Here is a 25,775-nt window from a genome sequence, read left to right as displayed (position 1 = left end):
TTCCGGTAGTGATCATCTATGTTCAAGGGTCAATTTCCCTGTATATGTCTTTTTTGACACTACAAACACACAGCTTTTATTTTGGTACTTCCGTTGCTTGGCTGTGTGGATCTGCATATTTGCTAAATATTTTGTTTGACCTGAAACATTTAGATTTAACATTTATATATAATAATTATATTTAAATACCATAGATTTAACATTATCATATAGAGTTCACATTTAGTTTTAAGATGTATATTTAAATTATATATATATATATATATATATATATATATATATATATATAACATTAAGGCATATATTTAACATTAATATTTAAGATTCATATTTAAATATAAAGTTAACATTTAAATATATTTACCATTTAGATTTGAGATTTAGATGTAACATTTAATATTTGGATTTAACAAAGTTGACGAAAATTGTTCTAAATGTGCAAAAAAAATGACTCAAAAATTCACACCATTTTTTTAAACACTGTTTGAAGCTAAATGTGACAAAATGTTGCTGCTATTTTCAGTGTGAGCCGCTTTACAAACAGCACCCCACAGACTTCAACCCGCACGACCCCCCCAACCCCATTTCCTATCAGTACCCTTCACATACCTCGGGGGCGTGGGGAAAGCCAGCTGTGATGGGCAGTGATTTTGTTTTCATTTGATTTTACTGATGGTAAATATAATCAATGTCAAGTGAAGTTTTATTTGTATAGCCCTTAATCACAAAAGAGTCTCAAAAGGCTTCACAGGCCCACAGCTGGCAATGATTGACGACATCCCCTACTCTCAACCCCCCAACCGGGCGAGGAAAAACTCATAACCCCATTTGAGGAAAAAAGAAACCTTGAGAAGGGACGGCAGACCGCAATGTAGTTAAATTAAGCTTGCATGAAAAGTACGACTTATACAAGTCAGAAATTGTTACAATTTTATTGATCAATGAACATTCCATTGTGAGGGAGAAGGTTGTAGAGTGGTTGTAACAGATTGGAAAAGACAGTGAACGTTGAAGCAGCTGTCCTTGGGAAAGATGTGTTTGTTAGCAGGATCAAAGGGCAATGAAGGTGGGCAGTTTTGACCTCCATTTATAAAAGATGTGATGATGTCACAGAAAGAAACGCACATGGATGCGAAGGAGGCTGGATTAAAAGGAAAGCAAGAAGACGATCTTCAGTCTTTGCCAGCAGCCGTATCTGCTGCAGACTCTGGGGTCAAGACTGTTAGTTTTGAAGTTTTGCTCTACGTTAGTTAAATATTTTTTAAATTAATTAATCAATCAAGTGCCCTGCGATTGGCTGGCGACCAGTTCAGGGTGTACCCCGTCTCTCGCCCAGAGTCAGCTCCAGCATGCCCGCGACCCTAGTGAGGATAAGCGGATGGATGGATAGTTAATCAATCAAGGACGGTGAAGCTGTAAACTGACCAAGCGCCAGAGACATTATTTGACTTCAAGGGGATCCTATACTACAATTTATGGGAGAGGAGGAGATTGTGTAAATTGTGTGTGTTTGGGTAGTTGCCCAAGGATTTAAAATTGTTGGGGGTACAATGAGTCAACTCAACTTGCAGCTATGAGGTAGCCTTACTGTGGGTGCAACTTGTAGAGGGTTCCGTCCACGCCCACGGTCACGTCTAGATGGTCCTGTGTCCGGTTCTCGCGGATCTTGTCCACCACCGCTGCCATGCCGGCCCCACAAATCTGGGCAGCGCGGCGAGACACGGTGCCGCACACCTCCTTCACGATGATACTGTCATCACAGGTGCTGTCCAGCCCCAGCTGCTGCAGGATGGCCCTGACCTGCAGCAGAGCCAGACGATCGCTGCGGAGAAAGGTGGGGTGGAGGATTAGGGGTAGTGGGATGGAGGGAAGACATGACATGTCAAAGGCTTGCCAATAGTTACCGAATCCCTCACAGCTGTTGCCAGAGGCGAAGGTTTAGGGCTTGAACAGTCTTGACGTCTTACCGCCCTCAACTCTTTTCCAGATGCGTTATTCTGTGTTTTTGAGTCGTTGCTCCCCTGCTGCTTAGTTACATCGAAGTATGGACCACAGGCCACATACAGCCTCTCCATTTTTTTTTTTGAATTAATCCGGAACACTGAGCATTTATCCAGAGCCCTGACATATTTTTTGCATTAATTTAGCCATTATTAAAATGTATGTATGTATGTATTCTGTTTTATGTACATTTTATACATTTGTCTCATTAAATAATTTATTAATTAATTAATTGTGAATAAAATAACTGTAGAAGGGTTTTTTTACATTCAACATTCATTATTAATCGTATTAAATTGGTTGCTTAATTGTAATTACATTATCAATAATACAATTTTAAAATGAAAATGAAATATTTTATTGAGAATTCAATTATTTTCCATATTCATTTAACATTTATTTATTTAATTAAGTCATTAGTTAATTAAATGATCAATAATAAAGTTTAGAAATGAGTGATTATTTTATTAATAAAATAATCTTCACATATTCATTCAACATTTCATTTTACAATTTCATTAAGTAATTGGTTAATTATAATGAAATTATGAATAATACAATTGAAAAATGAGACTTATTTTATTATAAATATAAAATTAAACTTTTTTCTTTTAACCTCCTATTTGAATGGCATGGCCAATTTGGCCAGTTTGACAATAAAATGTAACCCTAAAAAAAAAAGAACATTTTGGTATCTGTACCAAGGTGTCATTTTCCCAAATGAAGGCCTTAATTATCCTTCAAATTGTCATGGAATCCTGAAATCCGTCATTAAAAAATGGCACTGTAAACAACGTATTTTGGGGGTTTTGGGCATAACCGGGATTCGAATGAGCAGAACCACCATCAAATATTTCTTTGTAGAAGGTATATAAAAACATCACAAAAAATAACAGTCATGCAACTTTGTGGAGGAAGTTCCTCTACTTTTATTTAAATTCTTGCATCCACATCTAAAAAGTATCATGCACTGAAGGTAAGAAAACATTTAAGAGGATTTGTTTTCAAATCAGTGTACAGCTAGTCTCAGATGTACTGCCAATGCAACATAAATCAGTGAGATTTTATGACAGTATTCACAGCTTGGCCGTCCCCTGCAAGCTTAGCCGTTTCCGTCTCGGGTTCTGTCGCGTACAGTGTTTCACTAGCCACTAAACTACAGTACAGTACATCCTGCAAGAGAAAACCACCTGTGTCTATAGTGAGGCCTTAAAAAAATCAGAGAACCACACTTTCAGGAACCAAGACCAAGATTTTGAGTTATTGAAACCATATCAAGACCAAAACTTTGAGGGTATGAGACCAAATCAAGACCAAGACTTGAAGGTGCCAGGGTCAAGTCAAGAGGGGATTAGACAAAGTCAAAATTAAGATGTTAAGGAGCCGAGACAATGTCAAGGCCAAAAACTTTGAGGGGTTGAAACCAAGTCAAGGCCAAGACTTTAAGGAACCGAGACCAAGACTTTAAGGAGGCGAGACCAAGTCTAGACCAATGACTTTAAGGACCCAAGACAAATACCTTGAGGAACTGAGACCAAGACTTTGAGGAGCTGAGACCAAATCAAGACCAAGTCAAGGAACAGCTGAGACCAGGTCAAGACCAAGAATTTAAAGAGCAAGGGCCCAGTCAAGACCAAGACTTTAAGAAACCGAGACAATGTCAAGGCCAAAAACTTTGAGGGGTTGAAACCAAGTCAAGGCCAAGACTTTAAGGAACCGAGACCAAGACTATGAGGAGTTGAGAACAAATGGAGACCAAGACTTTAAGGAGCCGAGACCAAGTCTAGACCAATGACTTTAAGGACCCAAGACAAATACCTTGAGGAACTGAGACCAAGACTTTGAGGAGCTGAGACCAAATCAAGACCAATAATTTAAAGAGCAAGGGCACAGTCAAGACCAAGACTTTAAGAAACCGAGACAAGTCAAGACCAACAACTTTAAGGACCCGGGACAAAGACGAGACATAGACCTTAAGTAACCAAGACTGAAACTTTGAGGAGTTGAGACGAAGTCAAGACCAAAACTTTAAGGAGCCAAGATCAAGTCAACACCAAGACATTAGGGAGCCAGGACCAAGTCAAGACCGAGACTTTAAGGACTTGAGACCAAGACTTTGAGGTGTTAAAAAAAAAAACTTTAAGGAACCAAGACCAAGTCAACATCAAGACATTAGGGAGCCGGTATAAAATCAAGTCCAACAATTCGAGCAATTGAGACTAAGTCAACACCAAGAATTTAAGGTGCCATGACCAAGACCAGTTTAAGGTTTTTATGATAACGTGAAACACTGCTGTCCCTGCAGTTTTGGTCTTGTCTGGTCTTGAGAATATATCCCAAGTCCACAATGTCTGGTTTAAAATCAATAAATTCCAAAGACCGGAAATACTGCAAACTATGATTATTACTCACCTCTCGATCTGAGACAGGAACTTCGTCTCAAAGATGCCTCTAGTCTTTAGCGTTTCAGAGATTTGTCCCCGGAAAAGGAATCCACGTTTGGTGAGATCGATCAGGATCTGCCTGACAATCTCTCCCAGGTACATGCCGCTGCACATCTTCTCGTATCTGAAGAAGAACTTTGTGAGGAAACGTTGACGTGAAAGTACTCTGAGATACCAAAGAGCGTCCTGACCTTTGTTTGCCTTCGTTGAGCGAGTTCTCGTCCACCGCCTGGTCGTACTGGGTCCTGATGTCATCGAGGCAGCCATTGTCTCCAAACGCCCCCCACTCCATGTTGACACACATTCGACCTTCATTCCCCTCCACGATCTCAATGTTCCTCATCTCCTCCATGTAACAGGCATTGCTGCCCGTCCCTGAGGGAAGACCAAACCACTTGTTACCCAATGGTGGGAAGTACAAATACTTTGTGACTGTACTTAAGCAGATTTTTCAGGTATCTTGAGTATACATTTTTCTGACAAAAATTTACTTTTAAGTACCAACATTTAAAAACAGATACACTACTCACAAAAAGTTTAGGAAATTGGGCTTTGGGGTGAAATTTCAGGATGAACCTAAAATGCACTATTACAGGTGAACTTAATTTGACTTTGTGTAAACTTTTGAATGCACGTGTCCAACTTTTTTGCAGATCTTGCTATTCTCTAATAAGGAGCTGAACGTCAAATATTTGCCAACTAACCCAAAGAAAATACAGCTTTAGAGGTGTATCTTTTCTATTGTTGTCATTAGATAATTTAGTATGTTTTGGTTACTCAGTTAAAAAGTTAATAAAAAAAAGGGAAACTATTTAGTGTACAGAGAAGGTTTTTTTTGTCTTGTTATGTCAAGGTATCAAAACAGGTATTGTATATAATTGACAGTTAAAATTCATTATTTTGTAATGTACATTTTATACTCAATACTGTTTTACTTCAAAGTACAGGCGTTATATCGGCACTTCTACTTTTACCAGAGTAATTTTTTAATTATCTCTTCTTCTGGCAGTGTATTTTTTGTTACCCGCTGTGTAAGTGTGAGGAGTTTGAACTTCTGCAATGACTTACCTGCAATCAGACCCACTTCGCAGGTAGGTTCCTCATATGCGCATGTCATCATGGTGCCCACTGTGTCATTGACGATTGCGACTACATCCAGCTCAAACTCCTGAGAGAGGAAAAAGATAGAAGTAAAAGACGCTGGTTGGACACCTGAACCATGGAGCACCGTGATCACCTATTCATTTAACTTCAACCTAAGAAGCATGCGTTAGCTCTAGAGTTTGTGGATATTGTTACTGCACAAAATGATTCAGCTGATCACTTCTTCCCAAAGTTTTAGCTGATGATTCCACGGTTCACACATTCAACCCGAAAAGACCATCTTGACACCGCACAATGCTTGCATACCACACGGAGCACAATTCCCCAGATAGCCACAGGGTGCCGTCGCTGTGGGTGATTCCCAGTTAGAATGACGCCACACTGCAGACTCGTACGTCGGCTGGTGTGTCAGTGTTAGGGCATGCTAGCACAACAGCAGCCACAACCATCGCCGCCCTGGCACTGTGTTACCTGGCACTTAAGCACTAACAGTCACTGAATACTTACTGGCTCCTCCATCTAAAAGGGTAAAACTCCTATTAGACCATGACAAATGATGACATATGTTTACAAACAGTGTGAAGGAACTGTCTTATAGTTCAGTCCAAGGAATCCTGCGGTGAAGATGTGATGTACACATGGTTGCTAGTAGGGTTTGTGTTTTATTTGGCCGTGACAAGGAACGTTCCACACATAAACATACAAATCCATTTTAAGGATCTACTCAAATGGGAAATGTGCAGGAGTTAAACGATTAGATGTAAAGGAGGTGCAATCTGGAATGAATGGTACAGTACGATTAAATGCAGTGCATCTTAAAGAACAGTTGAAACTAGTCACAATAATAAGGACGCGTCAGTTGAAGTTCTTTCATCAAGTCTGGTACTTTAGGTGTGGTACTTAAAATCATAAATGGGTGGGGGGGGGGTCTTCGATTTATGACGTTCATACCGTGGTAACGTAACCCAAATTTGTACATCAGCCCTTGTCACGCCCTTTCCACAACCGCTGTCCCGCCTCTGATAATACCTTGGGAGCTGGGAAATTAACAAGTTGATTGTCTGTGTCGGTAGTCGGTGCCTGTCGGAAAAGCCGGCTTTGACAGGCAGTGCGAAAGAGGCTAATGTCTGGTTGAGTGCTTGGTTCGAGTATATAGTTCAATATCTCCTAGTTTAGCTCATTGTTGTTTGTTCTACCCCATCGAATGAATGAAATTTAATCTTTCTTCCCAGTTAAATCACCTCTTTCCTCTTGATTGCCTCCCTCAGAAGCTCCACCACATCTTCACCCTCGCAGTCAGTGGCTTTGAAGCCTTTGGTCCAGGTCACAAGAATTCCCTGCCAATCACAGAGCATTGTTAACTCTATGCAAATTTAAGGGTTTGAATCATTTGATATTTGTTAAACTCGTTGATTCAGTTCGGTGTTTATAAAACATTTCTAGAACACTTACTGCATCCAGGCTGGTTTGATGACAAGGGAAGGAAAAGGTGAAACCCAGAGGCAAACGAGCGCTCTTCATTCCCATGTAGTCCAGGAAGTCCGAGATGCAGTGCACAATGTGGTCAAAGAGCTTTAAAAAAAAAAAAAGAGCAGTAAAATGAGAACTATTTCAGAATAATTCAGTTTCCTGGTGCGGAAAAACAGTTGTTAACACATTACCTCCTCTCCTGTGCCCTGCATAACCTCTATGGGAATGGCATAAATTTTGTTGTGCATCTCCACTGACCGCCTCTTCCCACTGCGAATCTTTACTAGAAGCACACGGAAGTTTGTCCCTCCGAGGTCCAGAGCGAGAAAGTCTCCATTCTCTGTATCACAAGGAAACGTTTCCATCTTCACTCAGTGCATTTTCTTTTCAGTCCTTGATTACATCACTTGGAATTTCAAGGGGATATATTATGGAAAAGTGACTTTTTAATGTCTTGTATCTTGTCAATGGAGTGCATGCCAACCCATCAAATCTGAAATGGAACAACTAAGTGAATCTTTCGTGAGCTGCCTATTTCTGAAAATGTGAGGGAACCATTCTAAGTTTTTGAGAATAGTGTTGTCACAATTGTAATTTACACAATCCTGCCCCAACATTGGGTTTCTCCACTCATGACTTGCCAGTTAGGCTCAATGAAAATCCAGAGCCATTTTCAGGCAACTCTTAGTGAAATACTATCATGTCAAAGCCAAAAGGAAAGCATCACGGTTTTTGTTGGATGCCCTGATTAGCATTTCTGATAAGCAGCACATACTTGATTGCTCAATGAAGTTGTCCACCTGATGTTTGTCCATGTGCCGAATACACACAGTTTAGTGTATAAAGTGTTGCAGCCACTAGTGAAAATGCTTTCATTACCTTTACGGGGGCTTGCGCTTTTAATTAATCCGGAACACTGACCCATTACCTTTACGGGGGCTTGCTCCACCCCCCCCCCCCCCCCCACACACACACTTTGTGTGTTCTGAAAGTAGAAGCTGTTCGCCCAGTCGTAACGCAACGAGCAACGAAAGCTGGATTCGCCTTTAGCCCCACACACAGTGGCTGACTTACATGAGACAGGGCCGTCCCCCCCAAAACAGACAAATTTCAGATATAGGGTATAAAATGTGGGGTATAAAATGTGGTATGATTCTTGATCTTTGGGGATTTTTGACAAAAGCACATCAGACATGTTATTAAGACACCTGGACACTGTGCATTCAGTGTCTCCTTTAACATTTAAATGGTTATTTCCTCTGCCTCTCCCTTGGCTACTAGTCACCTGTTCCATCCGGTGTACTTCGGACGTATGTGGGCAACATTTTGACCGTGGCCTCCTGGTGAGTGTCCTTCTTGAGGCCCCTTTCGATCTCCACTCGCATGCGCTTCTTCACTTCCAGCAGTTGGGCTTTGCTCAGTCGGAACTCTGCCAAGGTCTGCTGGATCTGCCGCGCCTGCTCCGTCAGGCGGTACGCCACCGCGGTCACCATGGCGGCGCCCTTGGCACTCCCGCTCTCTGACAGCAGGAAGCGGACATCCGAATCTGGCACCAAGCGACGTACCATCTTGTGCAGACGGCGGGCGTACCTAGTCACAGATACAGATTCTTAACTTCGTCTGTCTTTTCTGGAAGACCCCAGGAGCTGTTAAATCAATGCTACAAAGCAGTCCTCGAATCAGTTATGTGGTTCATCCATCACAGTCTGGTTCGGTTCTGCTACATAGAAGAACAAAATCAGACAATAACGAACAGTAAGGACTTCCAAAATTTAATCAGTACCCGTCTACCCACTCTTGAAGGATGCTGCAAGGACTAATAGAGCAGGCAAAGTTCTCTTCACCCCACCCAAAGTGAAGTGAGGAACTTCATTAGTAGTGCTTTTCAGCCATCTTGTGGCATCTATATAAATCGTTTGTTGGGGGGGCGTTTATTACATGGCCATAGTGTCTTTTTTGCTATAGAATGACTCCAAATACCGGGGACAAATTCTTTGTTTGTTTTAACATACTTGGCCAATAATGTTTACTCTGTTTCTGAATGGGTCATTAGGCAAGGGTTATTCTGCTTACTGAGGGTGCATCTTGTAGAGAGAGCCGTCGATGCCCACAGTGGTGCGAAGGCGAGCCACCCCCTTGTTCTCTTTCAGACGAGAGAGTATGCCACCCAGGGTGGCGGCAATCAGATTGGCCGAGCGGAACGACACAATGGTGCACACGTGCTGCACGGCCAGGCAGTCTTCATCAGAGGGCTCCACCCCTAGCCTTGTTAGGATTTCCATGCACTTCTTCAGCCCTTCTTTAGTCCTGGTGAAAGAAACATCAATCACTATGGGGGGGTCATGGCTTGTAAAATCAAGAATTTTCCATTAACTTCTCAGATTTTCATCAAATTTTGAGGTGTGGTGTGAAATGGAAGGAAAAGACCACAACATAAAGCATTATTTTTCTAAATCCCCCTAATTACAGAGAGAGAGGCCCCAAAACTATTATGAATATATAAATAATGAGAGATACCTCAACTTTAAAGATTTATATTAAAACTACACCACTTGGGAAGCTGATTGTTTTAAAGCTCTTTCATAGTCCCAGAAAAATGTTACAAATATTGTTGTATTAACTCAAGAATGATTTAAAATTTCCCTTTAAAGGTAAGTAAAAAAATATCTCTCAATACAGTACTGTACTCCCGGATGTAGAGAAGCTTCAGAGCTTCAAAATTTTATAATCAGCTTCTTAAGTGTTAGCGTTTGAAAGATATAGATGTTTAAAATTAAGAGGTGTGTCGACTAAGACGAAAGTTTGTTCACCTACAGTTTCGCCCTATAATTAAACAGTTTAGAACAAAAAAAAAATTGTGTTCTGGTCTCTTTCTCAACCGCACCTCAAAATTTGAGAAAAATCTGAGAGTTGAAAGGAAAATTCTTGGCAGTTTTTACATGTAATGACCCAATAACAAATATTGATCATCGTTGCGTCTATTCTTGCGTGAAACCACGTCACTCACTTTTCAATGGCAGAAACATGCTTGGTCTCAATTTTCCCCTTTGTCAGGAGCTCAGGGGTTATGCGTCCTTCAAACAGCAAACCCTCTTTGGCCATCTTGACCAGAATGAGTCGCACCAGTTCCCCCATATACATGCCACTGGCCATCTTCTCAAAACTGAGTGGAAACAAAACACAGCTGGGATTTCAGATGAGGTGTTCGCAATCATTATTCCTTCATGTCTGCGTGGATTCTCAGTCATCCAAGACATTGTAATTGGCAAAAACTGAAATTGAGGAATCTGGACTCTGAAGACGTTTCAGCTTTATACTGTAAATCCATAAAGCTTCTTCAGTTCTAAATCTTAGGTGTGGAGTTCACAAACATACACTAGAGACATAAAATGGGGAACTCCACACTGAAGATTTAGAACCGAAGAAGCCTTTTTGAATAAAGGTGAGAGTCCTCCATTCAACTTTTGTGGATTATTCCTTAATTTTATCCAAATATGTGGTATTGGAAGGCACTTAACGTGTGTGTAGTTGTGGTACTAGTAGTGGTGTAATCCAGGGCATGGTAATCTACAAAAAGTTAATTAAGGTAAATGGACTGTTATTAGTTGTTGAAGCCACCTTTAATCCGAAAGGCTTCTTCAGTTCTTGTTGTATAGGTCTGGAGTTCCACACGTCCACGAGAGACAGTGGAACTTCTCAACCAAGATCTAGAACTGAAGAAGCCTTTTGCACTAATTGATAAAACCTCTTCAACAACCAAGAGTCAAGTTGCCACGATTCAACTTCTGCAGATTCCTTCATTTCCTTTCAGAAACGTGGCAGTGTAAGACATAAAACATCAACGTAAAAAAAACACAAAAACATCTGAGTATCTTTCCAGAGTAAACTGAAGTTGACCCTCACAGCTGCTTTCCTGGGTTGATGGACCCCCTGTCGATCTCACGGTCAAACTCCGTACGGAGGTCCTCCAAGGAGCCGTCGTCCCCAAAGGCTCCCCACTCCGTGTTGATGCACATCCGACCTTCATCGCCCTCCACCTGGTCGATGTGACGCATTTCCTCCATGTAGCAGGCGTTGGTTCCTGTTCCTGGAAGCAGACAAAGTAGGGAGCATTGTCAGTTGAGCTACAGAACCATAGCCATCATGATGTCAGATTGCGGTGATAGTACTTCTAAGTTGTATGGTACAGTATCTATACGCCAACTTCTGATATTGATGCAGTTGCAGTCTAACGTCCAACTGTGCGGTTGCACATTTAATGAGTTTAACTTTTTAATGTAGTGACTGGCTCACAAAATTTTACTCGAACCAATAAAAATTCACTCCAGACCCAGGATAGATGGATGGATACATAGATAGATAGATAGATAGATAGATAGATATGAGAGATGAGCATTGTAAATGACAATTTATTCTCCATTGCCTTTCCCAGATAAATAAAAGTAAAATTAAAAAATGCATATAATGGTAATTAACAACAGCCGACTAGCTAAACCAGCTAACTGTCAGAAAACTAGCTTACTTACAATGGTATTAATTAATTAGTTAGCTTGCTAGCAAGCATTCGCTAACTATCTGGCTAGCTGACTAGCGACAAAATAACAATCTAATGGACTTTGATTACAGTTTTTTACCATTTGTATAATTAAAAATGGTAACATTCGTAACCATTGTAGTTTATTTAGTGACAATCCAATTTTTTATGAATTTTTTCCACAAAAATATCAAATCTATAAGGTCAACTAAGCAGGGCTCGTATCTGCATTCTCCGTGTCAGCATGTATCTAAACCACCAATGAAAACCTGTTTCATTTTGTGAAGATTTGGCTGCTTTGCTATGTGCTACTGCAACAGTAATGAAGCTAATTGTTACTTTGTTTTTTAATGGGGGGAAAAAAAGTTTTCTCTCTCCATAAATGTTGCGGAGTATTGTAGATGTTTTTTCCCTCCATCTGATTGTCACATTATGGCTGCATCGCGATATTATCGTTGGCAAAATACAGCAATAATTGGTTCACTAGATTTTGTCAAGTGAACACCAACCCAGATCTTACCAATAATGATGCCCACTTCACAGCGTTGATCGTCAAAGCCGCATGTCATCATGGTTCCCACTGTGTCGTTCACTACCGCCATGATGTCGGCCTCATAGTCCTGACAAACGAACCAAAAAGTTTAGCTGATAAAAACTAATTTGCCTCGCCATGGTTTTGGCTCAGTGAGACCTACCCCCCGTTTCTTGATGGCCTTGTTAAGAAGTTTTACAACGTCCATGCCTTCCACACCGCTGGCCTTAAACTTCTTTGTCCATGTCACTAGGACGGCCTGCGAATGAATTGATTAAATCAGTTATGTAGTTAGGCTACAACATAGTTGGGTATGGTCTCCAAACTATGCATTTAGAAGCACTATCTGTCGCTTGCTTGTAGCTAAATATTTGCCAGGAACACAAATAAATAAAAATAATAATCAACCAAGTTACGAAATGTAAACCGGAAAACCTCTAAACCAGGGCACTCGTAAGTGAAGGTAGCACTGTATGAAAACATTCACAAACACGTTTACCTCATCCAGTTTGGTTTGGGCGCAGGGAAATGAGAAGGTGAATCCGACGGGAAGCTTTTTGTCCTTAATCTTTTGTTTCTCCATGAAGTCGCCGAGGCATTCTGCCACGTGGTCAAAGAGCTATAACACAACATGGGAAAAACACTGAAACATGATACGTGGTTCATTGTTTCCACTCACCTTTCTTATTTTGTAAACTTGAGGTTAGTCCTCGCGTTTTGTCATAAAGTTTTCAGACCTCTGAAATGACGTGTTCCTTACCCAATTTAGTTCAACAGAAAACAGGTGCTGAAATCTTTACCTACAGTTACGATATGTGACTAAAGCACTTTGCTGTGAAAGCAACCGTGCTGTTTATTAACTCACTTGTGCATCATGTTACATTTTAGACACAGCTGCCGTTTCATGAAAGTGCATCTGTCTCTGCTGGCCGCCACCAGCCAATGGCAGTACCCCCCAGCTGCCGCCTGTGTTTGGGTGATCACATTACAACGCGACTACCAGCTGTTGTTTGCGAGTTCACCAGAAGTCATTGCGGGATCTGATCTCACACTACGTGGAACTCGATTCTGCTTTTGATGAGACTTCAGCTGGAGTTTCTGTAGAGTACCTCCATGTCTGCTTCACTGATGGCTTTGTGGTACACAAGGCAGTCACTGTGTGTCTATGTGCCTTGCGATTGGATGATGACTAATCCAGGGTGTAGTCAGCCTTTCACCCACAGTAAGATGAACTGGATACATGACAGAAAATGGATTTGTCTGTGTAGAATGCTCTGAAGACCCTCTGTTGTTGGCTAAAAGCTCGGTCCCTTCCCAGTTCCATTTGTTTTCACGCAATTTAAAATCCAAGTAAATCAAATCTCAAGAGATTGCAGTCTTCTCACATTGATTGCAAAAATGTAAACAGGAAGGTTTGTTGTACAGAATGGTGAAACAGCACTAATATAAACATGAGACTTTGAAGCTAATCACATACATGCTAAACAACTGTCAAGAAAGTCAGTGGGGCTATTGCCAGTTGGATCGCTTTCTGAAATCAACCAAACCACACCAAAGTTCGTTTGGAATCGTACCGACACCCCCTATTTTAGACTGGTGGATTTTGTCTGCTCCCAAGTTCATTCACTGTGTTTGCAGCTGACCAAACAAAATAAAACTCAGTTGAAACTCTGTCGAAGTACCCTTACTAGCCATATACATCCTAAACCGGACAAATGTCAGCTGAGTCGATGATCTCATCTGTTTACATGCCACCTGTAGTTTCAGGGATCTATTGCCAGTAGAATCAGTTTCTCAACCAAACCACGCTGAAGTGTGTTTGGAATTGTCCCGATAATTTGATTAAAATGTTGTTGAAGCACCCTTATTTACTGACACCCGAGTATGTTTCTGTAAATGATCCATGACTCTGTATTAATTAATAAAACATTGCGTTTACCTGAGTCCCACTCCCGTGAATGATGTCGTCGGGGGTCTCGTAGACCTGGCTCTCCATTTGGACCGGTTGTTTTTTATCCTGAGTCACCTTGACTCGCAGGATCCGAAAATTTGATCCCCCGAGGTCCAGAGCGATGAAATCCCCCTTTTCTGTCAAAACACGTTTAAGGTTTAACAGCTAGCATGCAAACACTAGTAACCAAAGTGTTTGTTTTTTTGTGGTTTGAAGAAGTTTGAATACACACGTTCACACATCTATTTATATTAATACGTAAATGATCAAAGTTTAGTTGTTGTAACAGAACAAGAAACCATATCAAAACACATTCACTATTTCCCTGTTCACACTTTAGTCGGACGTAGTATCTGTTAAATGTTTGTCAACCGTTTGTCAACTCTGCCCTTTGCGTGTCCCCTCATGCCGCTGCGACCTAAGGCTATTTTTAACACCATCATCAGGTGGTCTCGGCTGGCCAGGACAAGGAAACGAATAACGGTGGTGTTTGTTTGCTGCCTGTCTGTTAAAACCTTGTCTGAAACGAAAATAATATATAAATGTAGATGTGTTTATGACAAGATAAATATATAGGGCTTATCATCTATTAACTTTAAACTAGGTTTTGTAATAGCTGTCGTTCTAGCTTTGTGTTCATTCATAACAAGTTGAAAATTAAAGCATCATCTGCACACAAAATATTTGGTCAAGGTCTGCTCTTGTTGACTTATTAGTTTCCTGTTTTATAGCATGTGGTCAAACTTCGCTTCAATGCACCAGCGACTCGTAATGACAAAACCACAAACTTTTAGCAATTTCGAGTCATCCAATATGTCTAGTGTACTGTATGTGGTTTCAAATCTTTGGCGGACCACTTGAAAATGTCCAAAATGATTAAAAAATGGCAGTTCAAACCAAAATGGCAGATTTCCTGTGCATTTTCAGGCATGGCTTTTTGAGACTTTTTGGGTGAGTCTACTCATGAAAAACACATCTACCAATTTTCATGTTGTTCAGTAAAACTGGCTTCAAACCAATCATAATTGTTATTGGAGTTTTATGTTATATGGCGTTTGTGTTTGAGTATGCCTGAAAGTGAACATATGGTAATGTATTTCAAAACAAAATGGCCTACTTCCTGTGTCTTATAGGGCATGGCATTTTGAGACTTTTTTTGTGGGTTTACTAGGGATAAACACATCTGCCAAATTTCATGTTGCTAAGTAAGCAGCTCCCCCCCCCCCCCCCCCCTATATTTAAAAATAGTCTTCATATTCAAAATGTGCAGAAGGTTAGAGTAATATTAAATAGATATTTTTTAATTCCTAAAAATTCTGTCTTTTTTTTTCTTTAAATAGAGGGCCCCGGAATCAAATTTTGTTTGTGGCCTCCAGACATTGTTTGTTTGATCGAGGTGCAGGTACACAGTCACATTTGTGACCGCCGGTGTCCCATCTGCCCCCAAGAATGTGCTGAAACATCAACATCTTTTGTTTATTGGCCAGCCCGATACATCGGAAAGCACGCTAGCGGCCTTAACTTCTGACCTCACTGCTGCTTGCTTCAAGTTTTCCAGTCGTGTTCTGTTGTCACTATAAGACAAGTCAAGTCTCATAGCACTCAACTCTGCTAAGCTTTGAACTAGGAGGTGTGCAGTATATATGGTAGACCAGGTGTGTCAAACTCATTTTAGCCTACGGGCCAATTTCTTAAGTGGGCCCGACCAGTATATTTGTGGCTTAATAAGCTATAATAACAAATATTTAAAATATGTCACATTGTTTTGGTGCAAATAATTAAAAGTACATTTGGAAAATATTCACATTTATTATTGTTGAAAATGTTGCAAATCATATGCACAATCTGAAATTTCTTAATAAAAACGATTGCAATTTCAACCGTAATATTAATCTTTTTTTTTTTTTTTATTTTCACATTCGCAATTTACAGATTGAAGTGGGTTCAGCCTTCCCTACCAATATTCATAAACAAACACTTTGAGGAACTTTAGTGTGTTTAATATTGCGTAATGTTAACCCAATATGCAATTATGTCTTTAATACATTTTTATATGGCTTTTGTCTGCTATAATTAGTTTGAAAAAACTGTAGAACTGGCATCGCTGCCAACATGGAAGTACATACAGTATGAGTTCATTATTAACACGTTAAAACAGTGTAAAACAAATAAATGTGAGCAATATTTGACAGAAACTAACTACTACTTACCAAAAGAAATCATTAGCCTCACATTTAAAAAAGAAATAGTCACTTTATTTTAATTTTTTTTTAAATTCTGGGTTTCGCGGCAAACGATGCATCCGGACACCTAGTCCGGGATGAATGGAACAGCTGACAGCCCACAACAAACCATTTGGACAAAAATCCACTTAAAAAGGCAAAAACTGGGACAAAGCCAGCACAGTCAACTGCACGTCTATGGGGAAACGGAGACGCTGTGGAACAAAACGGTGCCCATAAGCCATGTGATGCCGATTTAACAAATGACAGCGCAGTGCAGTGAATTCAGTGGACAGACTTTCTACAATGTAGGTAAGGGGTTTTCAGTGCGCCCTCCAGTGGACAAAACTGGCAACAACAGTTACTTTTATTGAAAAATACCAGTGAATGTGTTCTCTCTTCCCGCAGGCCGGATGGGAGCCCCTAACAGGCCGGTTCTGGCCCGTGCGCCGTATGTTTGACACCCCTGCGGTAGGTGGTATAAATTTGGCCTACGGTGTAGATTTGGACTCGACCAACCAATGGCAAAAGCAGTGCGTCCACGTCAAACAGTCAAGCATCCTCTCTGCTTTCCCGGCTGCTGATTAGTCACTAATAATCGCCTCCAACATGTCTGACAAGTATCATTATCACTTAAGGGGGTCAAGTCCCATCCTGCAGGCCTCAACCTCCACTGTCGGGCCCAGAAATGTCATAATTTAGTGCACGCTTGGACTGGAAATAACAACTTTATGTCAACACGTTCAAAAGGAACGCTAAGTGACTACTCAGAAAGAAGTTTAAAAGGCCATTTTATTGTGCTATTGTTAATCGACTGAATGGGACTTTTGCGCAACTTATTTACAGTTTTGTACGCGTCTATTAGAGCAGACTTGCATTAATTGGCCGCGAAGGATAGCCATACCAACGAAAGGTGCCCCCCCAAAAAAAGCTAATAACCTACTAAAAAGCTGCTAAGATATCCTTCTCAGCTATATAGTATTTGACAGAGGACGAGTATGTTTATTTTTTATGCAAATGAGATTCGTCTGCTTTGGGTCTGGGAAGTTATCCAAGCAAATAAAATTTGTAACATATAAAAGCTATCATGTATAGAGACATTTCAGAGCTATGTGGCTAACTTGTTTAATCCGAAGTTCGTCTGTTATTTAAACATTGTGGTAACTTTTCATTTTTGCTTTAAGCAGGCAGGTAGGTAGGTAATTATTCCATAATTATGTGTGGCACACAAATAGCAGCTAACTGTTGCACAATATGCTCTCAGCTGTATCACTGCCCCCCTGTCGTAATTATAAACCAACAAAATTGAGTTGGTTCAAGACTCACCTGGACGTCTACCACAAAAAAGCTATTTCGTTTGGAGGTGATTGTGTTAAGTCTATGGTGTGTGTATAGGTACAGCTACACAACGTATTATTTATTGATAGACACCATCTTTTCATTTGATTTATTTTCAGATTTAAAAAAAATATGTATATGCAAATGCGGTCTGGATTGGAGGGCTGCAGCACATTTCCATTGCTCTGTCTGCCATAAAGCAATCATCAGAAGAAGTGACACATGGTTGGGCACTTGGTGGCTTGGCAAGGGAAAGTTCGTCGGATGTCTACGTAGGCTGCTGAGACTCCCTCGAACCCTGATCTACCGCTGTCTATCCCTGTCCCACTGAATTTGTATACCGAACTCTCTCCTTCTTCAGTTCAGCAGAGCCCAACTACTGCACTGTCCTCCACACTCCAAAAACTGATGTCTCTCCCTTGCCAGTGATCAGACCTCCCACTACACATGAACACACAAGTGCCCCTGTTGTAAAAAAAAAAATAAATAAAAAAAAAAAAAATCTCCCCATTGTTTACACGAAGAACATAGCAAAACACATTATAAGGAAACTCAGAAAAATCAAAAGATCATTTAAAAAGTGTCGGTGTGGACCATAAAAATGGCAACAACAGCAAAAAAAAAAAGTTGTAGTACATTAAAAATGTGTGCTAACTATGAATACTACATTTGTGAAATTAGTTACATTCTTTAGTAGTTGATTCGGAAATTTAAAAATTAAACCCCTCATTTATAAATTTAGGTTTCAAAAGGTAAGTAAATACCAAGAAAAAAAATAATACGTCTGCATACTGTTCTATGATGCAGCAGAGAATACAAATATTACTTTTTTCCTTTAAAATATGTTTTTTTGTTTTCAAGCTATGTATGTCTGATTGCTTAAATGGAGCAAAATAATTCTGCTAAGAATGCTACACAGTTGAAGAGTAAATTTGACATTTATCAAAGTACAGTAGACTTAATGAGGGATCGCAGGCGAGCTTTCTGTTGCTAATTAACCAATATGGAACTATGGCGAACTCTGATTTTAATGTGCCTGTCATTCCTTTTTATTTAAGCCTAAAAAAATGATATATTTAAATACGTTTAACTCTGAGGAGTCCATCTACCGTTTTTCACTTTTTAAATAAAGTGTTGAGTGAATTACAAATGAAAAATTAACACGCTTAAACCGGGAACGGAAAGCATATGTAAATGAAGTATTCAGTGCATGACACTGTACATAATTGTCTAAAAGGCTGACACCGGAAATGGAAGACAGTTTTATTTTAAAAGTATTCAATTTCGTTCCGAAAACGCGGAAACCGGAAATGGAAATCGATTTTATTTTGAAATTCTTCTTCTTAGTTCCGGGCCTGACGGTGGCGGTTGAGCTCTGCTGGGTCGCGACTTGATTGGTGAGGTGGAGTGAGAGCTGAGTGAGGTCTGCAGCCAGACTCTCTTGGGGACAAGGCTGCTTTGATTCTCTTGGCCCGTTGCAACACGCTCGTTAAGGAGACACGACATACTTTACTTCTAAATAAGTCTGCAAAAATAAAGCAGCGTCGCCAACCAGTCGCGAGAACGCCAGACAGGTTAGAAATTGTGACGCATTCAATGGTCCTAACTTCAAATACAAGTTTAACGCGTGCGAATTATTTTGTGACAAGCAAGCTCACTGTTTGCATTTTACAGGTAAAATAAATCAATAGTCCTTTGTAGATGAATCGATCACACATTACAGCCAGCTACAGTTCGTAGCTGCAAGAATTCGTCATTAGCCTACATTTAAGACCCACGCTAATAAATAACTATGTAAATTTCGTCTTTACATTTAGATAAATCAAATGCACTCAAACAAATGAATCCTACACCATAATAAAGCTTATGGCCATTTGTGTCTCCAGAGGGGGAGGGGGGAGTATAAATGCGCCTTAAAATTACATGAAATGAATTATTATTAATCATCCTGCACATTTTTCAGATACTGTGCTTAGTGTTAACATTCTATTTGCATAAATGTCATTATTAGCTGTTACTCAAATGAGGAGTTTCAGTACCAAACGCACACAATTTGGATGCACACTTTTTTTCTTAATGCACTGTTGAGGTATCTAATTGGGATTCTTAGTACTGTATAACATGTTCAGAAATACTTCCATTATAATTCTTACACTTAAATTTAAATAGCGATACATACCATAACGTGAAGGGGTTCAATTTATACCATGTTATGATTTTTATGCCCTATTGCGCAGCCCTACTTTGAACCATCTTGTGCACTACTCACAAAACGTTAGGGATACAGTGAAGCCCCGCAATTTGTAATTTGGCATTTGCAAATTCCCATAATAGCTGTTTTTTTTTTTTTTTTAAATCTATCCTTTTTTTGTTTGCTGAAAAACTAACCCATTCACTGTTTTTTCTGCACAATCTTCTGGGATCTTGGTGCCAGAGAACTAGTTAGAGTGAGTTTTGGAGCTTCATTTAAGAAAAAGTAGCACTTTGCCACCATCTTGTGGCAAATATAGGGAATTATAACCCTTTTTAAGGGGGTGGTGGCAAATACATATTTTAACTATTTGGAGCAGGACTAGGCTAATAGTGGGGGAACACAGAATTGTATTTTCATGATGAGCCTAAAATGCACCAGGGTTAGGGTTAGGTGCTTAGGCAATTTTGGTTTGAGCCAGCGAATTCATACTTTGACAAAGTCTCACTAAGCACGTCGTCCAAATGAGCCCCATTGGAAGAAGGAATTCTAGACAGTTGGGTGACTCTTGCAAGAATGTCGAGTTTTCGTCCTTATGTGTAGGCAGAGCATGGCAGCGAAATTTGATGACTCGCCATAAAACACAAACATACAGCGGCTGAAATAAGTACCTGTATTTAACACGTCACTATTTTTCTCGTTAAATGTATTTCCAAAGGTGCTGTTGGAACAACCCAAGTAATCCACACATACAAAGAAAGTAGAAGAAATACACAAATAAATTAAGTTGTGTGTAATCATGTGAAATGACACAGGGAAAAAGTATTGAACATGCCAACTGGTATTTATTGAATTCCTTGTACAAAACACTTTGTTTGCAATGACAGCTTCAAGGCGCCTCCTGTATGGAGAAACTAGTCATATGCATTGCTCTGGTGTGATTTTGGCCAATTCCTCCACACAAGCAGTCTTCAAATCTTGAAGGTTCCGTGGGCTTCTTTTATGGACCATGAATTTCATTTATTTCCATAGATTTTTGTTGGATTCAAGTCAGGTGATTGGCTGGGCCATTCTAGCATCTTTATTTTTTTTCCTTTGAAACCAATTGAGAGTTTCCTTGGCAGTATGTTTTGGATCATTATCCTGCTGAAATGTCCACCCTCATTTCATTTTTATCATCCTCGTAGATGGCAGCAGATTTCTGTCAAGAATGTCTCGGTACATTTGCCCATTCATCCTTCCTTCAATAATGTGAAGTTTACCAGTACCATTTGTTGAAAGGCAGCCCTACACCACCATGTCCCCACCTCCGAACTTCACTGTTGGTATGGTATTTTTAGGATGTGCAGTGCCATTTCTCCTCCAGACGTGGTGTACATTATGACATCCAAAGAGTTAAATTTTGCTCTCATCAGACCAGACTATATTCTCCCAGTATTTAACTAGCTTGTTCAGCAAACTTTAAATGACCTTTGACATGCTTTTGTTTTTTTTCAGCAATTGGGTCTTGCATGGTGAACGTGCATACAGGCCATGGCGGTGGAGTGCATTACTCAGTGTTTTGACAACAGTATCTGCTAACTCCAGGTCTTTTTGAAGGTCTCTACAGGTGGTCCTTGGCTCTTGGACAACTCTTCTGATTATTCTTTGCACTCCTCTGTCAGAAATCTTGTGAGGAGCACCTGATCGAGGCAAATTTATGGTGTTATGATTGGCTTTCCACTTACGTATTATGGCCCCAACTGTGGTCACTGGAACGTTCAGAAGCTTAGATATACGCCTGTAACCAATGCCATCGTTATGTTTTGCAACAATTAGTTTGCGATGGTCTTGAGACAGCTCTGTCCTCTTAACCATCATGAGATGTGTCTTGACTCACACCTCGGCAATGAGACCTTTTTTTACGCCATCATGTCCTGACTGAACCAGCTGATATTTATTTGCACTGACAAGGGGCTGGATTTCTGTTTGATTATTGATAGATTTTGGTTGTTGTCTTGGCTTCCCAAGCCTTTTTGCGCCTCCCTTTCTTCAGGTGTTCAATACTTTTTCCCTGTGTCATTTCACATTTTTACACACGTCTTAATTTCTGAGCATATTCGTTCTACTTTCTTTGCAAGTATGGATTACTTGGGTTGTTCCCAACATCTCGTGAAATTTTCAGGCCAATAGCACCTTTGGAAGTGTATTTAGTGAGAAAAATGGTGACGTGTTAAATACAGGTACTTATTTCAGCCGCTGTATTAGGAGCGTGCACCACAAAGATAGAAGAAGAAAAACAGCCCCTGACACCAGTTTAACTGATCGACACTAAATTTGTCGGACAAAAAAAGTCTCAAGGATGCATGACTGAATTTTTACAGAAAGTCAGTCATTTTGGGCGAATTCCAGGCCACGTATTTTGACGTACTCGGAATCGGGTATCATAGACAGATTGAGGCGATGCTAAATTGAGAGAGAATCTTTAGTTTTGGTCATAGCATGCAGGCAGAGGTTGGCAGCTAAATTTGATGCCTGGTCATCAACAATATTCTTATCATTCATGAAAAATAACATTCTGGCCATGACTAAATTAACTAATATATTTTGATTTTTTTGTTGTTGTTGTTTTTTTCGCCCCTCTACCTGATCCGTCAGGGATGGACCTGACAAAAGTGGGCAGCATCTTGACGGTGGCGGTGGGGTTGGTGCCGTGGCCGAGGCCGTCCTCCATCTCCCGGCGGAAGCGGTTCATGATGTCCTTGAGCGTCTCATCAGACAACCGCATGGAGTAGAGGTACTTGTCGATCTGGCGACGCAAAACCAACAAGTTCGGTAAATGGTCACTTAACGTCAGTAACCACTCAGGGGCAGCACTGAGAAGATGAAAATGGAACGTAAACCTTTTAGATCATAGTTATATACATTTTAGAGTAATAGGTGTGCAACAAACTACTGGATGAAGTATTTATTTTAATTACATTTTTAAATTAGAGTGTTTTATTTATTACATGTTTTTCTCTCATCTGAAAGCATTTTAAGACGACAGAATTATTTGTTTCAAGAATTTTTTATTAACATACATGCAAATAAGTCTCCCTTGGCGAAATTCACTGTTTTGAACTCAAAATAGGCCATTTACATGAATCACATAGATCCGCTGAGTTTTTCCTGGATTGGGGGGGGGGTCACCGTCGCTGATGTCATAGGATGTTTCGTACTCCTTGAACACTGGCGGCTAGATCGATTCCACACAGCCACCATCCACACACAGATGTAATTGTGAATATTACTCTGAAGGCGGACTAATATGGGAGCGCATTGGCCGGAGGTTCCGCCTGTCACAGGAGTTGACGAGACCAGAAAAAAACACTTCCGCCACTTCTCCTGTTAAGAAGTAACTGTACTTTTGTCGTACACCATCCCGACTGGTTAGCACATTATATTGTTTTTATTTTTTTATTTTTATTGATGTTCATGCTGTGGTTTAAAAAAAAAGGTTATTTACTCAGTACTTGAGTAATTATTTCACTGTGTACTTTTTCCCCTCAAGTATTTTTTTGGAGGACTACTTTTTACTTTTACTTGAGTCACATTATTGTCAAGTAACAGTACTCTTACTTGAGTACAATATTTGGCTACTCTACCCACCTCTAGAGCGGACATCCTCTATTGTTACTCTTAGGTTTAAGCAACACTTTTTCTCATCAGATCAGCCCGTGTCGTATTTGTTGCTCTGGTCTTTTGCATTTTGGCGTTGAGGTGCTGCGGGTCATGGCCCTGGTTGTGGTCCCAGCGGAACCGCGAAGCAGACGTAACATCAGCGACAAGAGTTGATCCGCTAGTACATTTTGTATTAATTTTGATACATGCCTAATGCCTATCTAATTAGTTTATGGATGTTAATGTTAAATGTATTAAGCGACGGAGAGATATTAGGGAATATGTCATAACTTAGATGAACTAACTTCAAATTTAGAATGGACAATAAAAACAGAAAAATATTGTAATTAATATTTTCGTGAGGGATACATTTGGGGTTAGCCTTTGAAGTTGGTAATAGTGAAAAATGAAGTGAAACAGACAATGATTTTAGTCAACCCTTTTCCAGAATGAGAGTGCTTAAAGAGGAGGATGCTATTCATGTGGCACAGCTTGAAGCAGCCATCAGGTGTAGGTGGAGATGGGCCTGGTTCAAGTTGGAGGCCAAAACAAGAAAACAAAGAAATGAGGCAAATTTATTTTGAATCTTAAATTTGTACATCAACATGTGCGGTGTAAATAGGTTTTTCTGCATGAAGACATTTTTGTTTGTTTGTTTGTTTTTTGCCTCATTGTACTCTTCAGATTCTTCCAGATTTCTTAATGTATCCATCCATCCATCCATCCATTTTCTGAGCCGCTTCTCCTCACGAGGGTCGCGGGCGTGCTGGAGCCTATCCCAGCTGTCATCGGGCAGGAGGCGGGGTACACCCTGAACTGGTTGCCAGCCAATCGCAGGGCACATAGAAACAAACAACCATTCGCACTCACATACACACCTACGGGCAATTTAGAGTCTGCTTAATTTATGTTAAAATAAAAAAAAAATTCTGCGGGGTTCCCGGGGGATCCCACCAGACCCCCCTACAGCAGACCCCCCTTGCTGTTTGTCACCTTTTTCATGCCTTTGGTGTTTGCATGTCTGTATTCCTTAATTTAATTTTACAATTCTGAAGTTAAATGGCGGCACGGTGAACGACTGGTTTGAGTGTCTGCCTCACAATTCTGAGGTCCGGGGTTCAATCCCCGGCCCCGCCTGTGTGGAGTTTGCATATTCTCCCCGTACCTGCGTGGGTTTTCTCCGGGCACTCCGGTTTCCTCCCACATCCCAAAAACATGCATGCTAGGTTAATTGACAACTCCAAATTGCCCGTAGGTGTGGATGTGAGTGGGAATGGTTGTTTGTTTGTATGTGCCCTGCGATTGGATGGCAACCAGTTCAGGGTGTACCCCGCCTCCTGCTCGATGATAGCTGGGATAAAAAAAATTCAAGGGAAAAAACACAATAAGACAGCAAAATACTTCCAATCTCTATTAATGATTCTGCATGAGGACACTCTCATAACTTACATAAAAAAATTTTGTTTTTTAAAAAGTGAATACATGATTGATTGAGTTGACATGCAAACCACCTTAACACCGTATTGTCAAACATTACCATCAACTGAATTCAACACAAGGTCGTTTTTTAATGCTAAAATAAGAATAACGTCTCAACGTAAGGCACCGAACGGTTGAACTGTCGTCCAATCAGCACTTGAGGTATTTTTTTGTTGTGAAACATGACACGCAATCCCACAATCACATTTGTTCGTCACAGCGGTGACCTTTGGGGTGTTGCTATTATTAAACACTCATTAACATTGCACGCCGACCGGTCGATAAAGTCCCACGACCAAGTAATCCTTCCTATAAATGTAGGACGTTATGTTTAAAAATAATTTGTGCATTCTGTTTACGATTGTTCTACATTTACAATAACTTTTTTTAAATCATTTGTTTGATGTGCAATGTGTTTAAAACTCTTTCTAAACAACTACATACATTGTGTTTAAAATACACCAACACTGATTATGGAGTGCGTTGTTAAGGACAAAAAAAATTTGCGAGTGTTCAAGGCCACAGACAATCAGAGGGGGGAAAAAAAAAAAAAAAACATTGTTAAAGCCCTTAGTAGCTTTAACCATGCTGTGAAATCCCGCCTGCCTGATGTTGGCCGCAGTGGCCCACTTTCAGCACGTCATCATCACTTAATTTGCATCCACGTACGTCGACTGCACTGGGACAGCTACTCACTTTGAAAATTGACATCATTACATACCAGAATTTTTTCCATGTTTTTTTTTTTTTTTTTTTTTTAGAAAATTTCATCCTAAGGGAATATGGTCATATTTCTTTTGATCTTTTTTTTCCCCCCTCTATAAACAGTATTTTTTTTCTAGGAAAATATTTATATTCTATCGAGAG

General features: G+C 40.2%; 1 protein-coding gene across 1 annotated transcript in view; it reads right to left on the bottom strand.

The window, feature by feature from the left end:
- LOC133404076 (hexokinase-1-like) overlaps nt 1-25,775 on the bottom strand; it is a 31,244-nt gene that overhangs the window by 3,387 nt on the left and 2,082 nt on the right. The window contains exons 2-17 of the mRNA XM_061679671.1: nt 22,413-22,575; nt 14,025-14,173; nt 12,585-12,704; nt 12,249-12,344; nt 12,074-12,173; nt 10,923-11,106; nt 10,027-10,182; nt 9,093-9,326; nt 8,305-8,609; nt 7,211-7,359; nt 7,002-7,121; nt 6,791-6,886; nt 5,514-5,613; nt 4,637-4,820; nt 4,414-4,569; nt 1,589-1,822 (exon numbers count right to left, since the gene is read on the bottom strand). Coding sequence (XP_061535655.1) covers nt 1,589-1,822; nt 4,414-4,569; nt 4,637-4,820; nt 5,514-5,613; nt 6,791-6,886; nt 7,002-7,121; nt 7,211-7,359; nt 8,305-8,609; nt 9,093-9,326; nt 10,027-10,182; nt 10,923-11,106; nt 12,074-12,173; nt 12,249-12,344; nt 12,585-12,704; nt 14,025-14,173; nt 22,413-22,575 — 2,546 coding nt within the window. The remainder of the gene's footprint in view (nt 1-1,588; nt 1,823-4,413; nt 4,570-4,636; nt 4,821-5,513; nt 5,614-6,790; nt 6,887-7,001; nt 7,122-7,210; nt 7,360-8,304; nt 8,610-9,092; nt 9,327-10,026; nt 10,183-10,922; nt 11,107-12,073; nt 12,174-12,248; nt 12,345-12,584; nt 12,705-14,024; nt 14,174-22,412; nt 22,576-25,775) is intronic.

This window comes from Phycodurus eques, chromosome 6 (genome assembly GCF_024500275.1).
Source record: "Phycodurus eques isolate BA_2022a chromosome 6, UOR_Pequ_1.1, whole genome shotgun sequence".
In the NCBI taxonomy this organism is placed as follows: domain Eukaryota; kingdom Metazoa; phylum Chordata; class Actinopteri; order Syngnathiformes; family Syngnathidae; genus Phycodurus; species Phycodurus eques.
Note: the sequence above shows the minus strand (reverse complement) of the source record. Positions and strands in the feature narration are given on the sequence as shown.